Source organism: Chaetura pelagica, unplaced genomic scaffold (genome assembly GCF_000747805.2).
Source record: "Chaetura pelagica isolate M959 unplaced genomic scaffold, ChaPel_1.0 scaffold278, whole genome shotgun sequence".
NCBI classification, from domain to species: domain Eukaryota; kingdom Metazoa; phylum Chordata; class Aves; order Apodiformes; family Apodidae; genus Chaetura; species Chaetura pelagica.
In genome coordinates, this window is record NW_009954497.1 from 1,029,279 (window position 1) to 1,035,395 (window position 6,117).

Here is a 6,117-nt window from a genome sequence, read left to right on the forward strand (position 1 = left end):
TGGCCGGAGGGAGCCGCCTGCCCCGAGCCGGGACGAGGGAAGAAGCGATGGGAGGGAGAACAAAATGAACGGTGTTGCCGAAAGGGAAACCGCAGACTTGTCTCCGCTTGGTAACCGCAGGGAACCGAGACGCCGCTGCCTTAACAGGAGCAAGCCCCTCGGTACACCCGAGAAACGGGATCCGTGTCACGCTCCGGGCCCAAACGCCGGGAGCTGTGGGGCTGGAGGGAAGGGAGGCGTTTCCTCGGCAGGTGGGGCTGCGGCCGCTGCGCGGTCTCCGGCCTCTGCGAAGTTTTGGGTTGCGCGTAGCGGTGCCAGCGATGTGGGAGATGTTAGGAGGCAGGTTCTGGAAACTTACTGTGGGTTATTACAGAGAGTGCCAAAGTATGGCCTCTGCAGTTTCTCCAGTCCCACACGCTCATGTGCGTTAGTAGAGAGAAGCCGCCCTCGGGTCAACGGAGGAGCTGCTGTCTAAGGGCAAAACCCCCGCTGGCAAGGCAAAGGACAAGTTGCCACCAGTAACAGAAGAAACTACAGCATAAAGCTTTGTCAGCAGTAACGTACCTTTGTGTTGTGGTTTAGCAAGCACCGTAATTCCCTGTCGCTCAATCCAGCCGGAGTGCCTACCAGCAGCAAAGGCTCCCAAATGCCAGCACAGGCCCATTACTAATGGACACAGCGCGGCTGTGTAATGTGATGCTGCAAAAGAAAGAATTTCCCTGTTTGTCTAAAACAAAGCATTATTAAAAATAATGATGTTTTTATCATATCAGAATAGCCAGCTGTATTCTGATCCGTTCTGAACTTAAACTAAATTGTAGAAAGATTATTTTCAATCGCTACATATGTTTTAATTAGCTGCAACAGTTTGCAAGGCAATTGTCTGTTTTCCTGTGCTATCAATACAGCTTAGGTTTCATAGATGAGAGCCATTCAGCTAACACATCTCAACAACAAATGGACAACGAGAAGCAGCCATCTGCTGGGCATCAGTGTTTGATCTGAATATTGTGCTACATTTTTAAATAGATTTCTGAGAGTAAATAACAAGCTGATCTCATTAAGGGCACCGTGTTTTGGTGTAAACAAACCCGATGCATACCTCTGAGAGCAGCCAAAACCGCTGTGTGTTCCTGTGCTCTGGAAAGCCGTTAAGTCAGGATAGCACCCTGAAGGTCGTATTAGACAAGCATTTAAACTCTGAATGTTGCAGCAAATGAACGATGCTCCCGGGTGGAGCAGCACGCTAAGCGAGAAGTTTTGTACTGTTTCCTCAAAAATGCAGGTTCTTCCCTCAGCCTCAGCCCTCTCGTGTCAGTTTGCCGAAGCACCTGCAGGGGTCAGAGTATTTTTGATTCACCAGAAGTTTCCACCAAAAAAAAAAAAACCAAACCCACTGCGATTTGGATGAGAGCAGTTTGTAAAAACATTCTGTTTCCTACGAACTGGAAACGCTGCCTTTTGGTCATGTCTTTTACTGACGAGGCGCGTGAAGGGGTTTTACCTTCTCTGTCTAGCGTCGCTGCGACTGCTTTTCGCATGAGGCGCCCGGTTCCTGCGGCTGTGTTCTTTAAAAACGCTGCTCACAAACCCAAGGTTGGGCAGAGAGGAATCATAAAAGTGATTTCAGTGCTAGAGAGGATGCTGCACAATACAATACATGATCAGAGACTTGAATTCAATAAGCTTAGCGTATCAAAAGATGAAAAGTGAACTGATTACAGTGTACTAATCCCTTCATGTGGAAAAATGAACTGGTCTATGAAAAATATGTAGGTGTTTTTCCAGGACTTGTGAACATAGCCAGCATGGAAATCCCAGACATGTTGGATTGCATGCACAGGCAGTTCAATATTTCCCAGACATGCCAGACCTACCAGTCATGTACTGTACTGATGTGCAGTATACTCAATGCACAAAGAATTCATTGGACCTACTGTCCCTGTTTGCCTGTGTGGGAACGAACAAAGAAACGCTAGAAGCAGTACAAAAACAGATGAAGAGGACAGCTATGGACAGCTTAGATAAGAATGTTGTAGGGCCCTGAGAAAAAGAGAGCAAACTTTTGAGCTGACTGCTAAGTGAGAGAGGCTTCAGCTGTGAACAGGATTAGCACCCTGCTTCATAGGCTGTTTACCCAGTCATAGCTGCATGTAGGGGAGGAAAATCAGAAAATGTATGGAACACGGACCAAAATTCAGAATTCTTGTCTCCTCATGCCTTGCCCTTTAGGTACAAGTCACAAACTGCTTGTGGATATGCTTATGTTTCCCTTTTCTGGCCCCAGGAATCTAAATACTTTCATTGCACGGTGGCACAGATTCAACAGGAAAGGTAGAGAATGCTCCTACCTCAAACCTGAGAAGAGCCCAAAGGGACAATGAGGTACTCCTTGGAAATCAGCAAATGTGGTATCTGACAACTTCACAGGGAAAGTCAATATCCCTGCTTTCCCTAGGGGTATTCCTTACAGGGAAATTTGCTTGCTGCTGCTTCTTGCTGCCTCTTATTATTAAGGGGTCTACTGATCCAAATGGCTTAGGAGTAAGTAGATTCAGCTACTGAAGTGAAATCCATCTCTTAATTTTCCCTAGAAACAGGTTAGTAAATACTGCTGAGTACAACTATATGAGGAAGAAAAGCATTCTGATAAACAGGCTGTAGCAGCTGAAATTTCCTGGGCTTGTTTTCCTGTAGTGTTAGTGTTGTATCAAAGCCACATCAAGGCTGGATGAAGTTGCAGCAATAACTAAGTGGAGCTGTGTAATTTTCTTGGCCATTGCATAATGTGAAGCTTTTGCTCACAGCGCTATGAGAAAACTACTACCCCCTTGACTAATTCCTCAGTCCTGTTCTGATGTACTCACTCTCCTTCCTACTGGTAAATCTCCCAATGTGAGAAATAGGTGTTCAGCATAAATCTCCTGATAAGTCAAATATTCACAATAATGAGAGCTGAAATACAAATTTAATTTTATAACATAGGTGAAGATAACTTTTATACTTCCAAAATTAAAAAAACATCTCCCCTCCACCCCCACCAACACTGAGTACCAAAATGTTTTCATTTCAGTTTAAAAGATTGGGCTGATATATAGTGGGAAGTCTTTATGTATGTCTGAATTTTTGCAACATTGGTGCTTTTTTAGTACTAAAGTGATACTTTTTTTTTTCCTACGCATTTTTTTTCCTTTTCTGTGGCTTATTGTGTCTTTGTTGCACATTAAATTCCTTTTTTATTCTTCAGTATGTTGAGATTGTTTGTGTCTCCTTTGTAGCAGTCTCTTGACATAAACTCTTTTGAAAACAGGTTATACACATGAGCAATCTCTACTCCCAGAAAAAAAGGATCAAGATGAAACCTGCCACTAATCCAAGTGGTGCTGAATCAGTCTAAAACACATAAGAATAATTTCTCTCTTATTTACAGAGATACCATGGACTTACTACATGAGTAGTTGCAAGGTGTTTCAAAACCCCTAAGTGGAAAATAGTGGGAAACTGGCAAAGTGATTATGAGAATTCATTTTAATAGAAACAATCTTTTTAAGAATTGCTTTGAGCCAGTTCATAATAAATAAATATCCTATCAGGTAGTCTCTGATGTGTTTTTTATCAGACCTATAAGCTTTCCCTCTCAGTTGAATTGCTAGCTTGGGATAGCTCAGTAGTTAAAAATTTAAGTCCAGAATAACTGACAGGAAAAACTCTTTATAGCTTTTTTCTAATACATCTGTGATTGCTTATAGGGAACATAAAAGGAAAAAAAAAGGCTTGCGTTTTTAATGGCCTCAGAGCAACTGCATAAGCAATTTCAAAATACAATTGCATGATTACTTTACTTGTGCATGCTTTTTCACCTATTTAGAAACTATACATGAATAAAAATTATAAATAAGTTATAAATTAATGGGATGGGCCATTTGCACATGCATTTCTTCACATTTCACTTAAATCACTGAAATTGTTGTGCATTCAACCTAAGGATTTTTTCAGAGCTGAATATTTTATAATATATATATCTTTAAAATTGCAAAGTTAAAGAACTAGGGAGTCAATATCTATTTAAGGCTATCTACCAGGAGCATACCAGGATAAATAACTGCTATATCTAGAAATGCAATTTTGTATTTAAATTTATCATACTCAAGGTCATGTTGGTTTTAGCTTCTGGCACAAAGAAAATGTTTTTAACAAATAAGCACAGTTAGCAAGGAAATACAATTTGCTGTCAGTTTACAAAAGAAAAGTAGAAGTCTTTTAAACTGGTATGTCATTCTAGGGATTTTATGCATTTTTATTACAGAAAATCTGGCCACCAGAAAAATCCTTTTCATAGCACTGCATACTGATAAGATTTTAAATGTTAAATTATAAAACTGAAAATACTGTGTTTATTTCACTGCAGTCTGCAGTAAAAAATGGATGAAATCAGATAGGATGAGAGGGAGGCTGGATGTCATCTAAAATTTGTTATAACTAATTCCTCAGCTTAGTATGTCCAAGAGAAATTCATAACATTCTAGGCAAGGTACTTCCTAATCTGACCATGGCTTTGAACTCCTGACAGAAAAGCATGAGAGGCTGAAGTTGGTGGGTAAAGACTAAACTGGTGTGTAGCTGATTACCAAGATAAGTCAGGCCCTAGCTGTAATACACTGTATTTCAGCTCAAAATCATAAAAACTTGAGCTTCAAACTCTTCTAGTAATGGAGTCAAATAGGGGCAAAATAGCTTATCCTCTGGTTTGCAGCTGAGTCAAATGCTGAAAGAAAGGTTGCATAATATGAGTGGAGACCACTGAAAAAAAGGTTTTTAATAACAACATTAATAATAATTAAGATCTCTCATAACTCTTTCTCTAGCAGGATTGTATCTATAAAACAACCCCAAATGGTATCTTCTGTGTTAGAAAAATTTCACTTCCTCAGGTATGTTCCTATGTGTATGGGCCTAGTCGGCTTCTGATTATCAAGAGTAACCCGAAAAGGGGGGAAAAAAGTGTCACCCCAAAACCCAACCCTAGTCCCAAACCACCAGACAGTGAATGTAAGGTGGTCTTTGGGATCACACAACGAGAATGCAGTGGGGAAGGGAGTAGGCTGGTGACACCAGTGAGCGCAGGGCTGGGGACCCAGGCGGGTACGGGTCACGCTGGGGTGGCAGCGACCTGCAAACACAACTCTTCTGCTCACAGACGTGAGCTGGCTCACTCTGGGCCTTTCAGCTGCCCCTAGCCTTGCAACACAGTTAATCCACAGCCCAGCGAAGCCATTAGCAGTTGATGGAGAGGCAACTGTAGGTGATCCTGCTTTACAGCAAGGGGGCCATATAAATCCCTGTGAGCTTTCTGACAAGGTTTTTCTGTAACTGTTTCAGGCAGTGTTGCATATCCTGGCTGTATTCTGACTGCTGGAACTCACAGATGACAGGGGTTATTAAGACAACCTCAATCTAGCCCTTTACTTATTTAGCAAATTGAAATTATTTTTGATGTCTTTATTAAAGCTGGATGGAAGCTTTCATTCCAAGAAATCACAGCATAACTCCAGTATTTTTTATAGGTCTTTCTAGATTTTAATGCTGATAAATGTAACTGGCTATAAATTCCATGTATCCCTACTGACTTACTTCCATTCATATAACCCATGTCTATAATCACCTTCTTGTTTTCCGCATATGATGATGTGGGCTAGCAAAAATGTTTAGGACAGAGTCAAAGACTTTTCTGATTGCTACAACTTCACATATGCCAAATTAAAGTTTGCCTGCTGCTATCTACCAAGTATGTTGATGAAATCAGACTTTGATACTTCATCCATTCATCCTAGGAAGCTAATGAGAGTAAAGCAGAGGCATTTTCCCCAAGTAAATCAGTACTTCTGTAAATTGTTTCAGCTTCTCTATTTCTCTCGATGGATAAATAAATAAATAAGCAAATAGCCATTCTAACTGTTTAGGTTTATAACTGCTCGGTTAGAACTATGCACAGCTTGGATACCATTTGCAAAGTCTGTAAGTCTAAAGTGATTGTGGTGTGGTTACAGGAAGAAAAAAAGGCTAGTATAAATCAGCATTCATATCAGTAAATTGGTCTGTGTTAGTTTTTGTAACATT

At 41.0% G+C, this 6,117-nt stretch overlaps 1 protein-coding gene across 1 annotated transcript in view; it reads right to left on the reverse strand.

Annotated features, from left to right (window-relative positions):
* CRIM1 (cysteine rich transmembrane BMP regulator 1 (chordin-like)) overlaps positions 1–5,650 on the reverse strand; it is a 175,396-nt gene extending 169,746 nt beyond the window's left edge. Inside the window, exons 1-2 of the mRNA XM_010004603.1 lie at positions 5,632–5,650; positions 4,962–5,022 (exon numbers count right to left, since the gene is read on the reverse strand). Of these exons, the coding sequence (XP_010002905.1) occupies positions 4,962–5,022; positions 5,632–5,650 (80 nt within the window). The remainder of the gene's footprint in view (positions 1–4,961; positions 5,023–5,631) is intronic.
* Between the last annotated feature and the right edge of the window lie 467 nt (positions 5,651–6,117).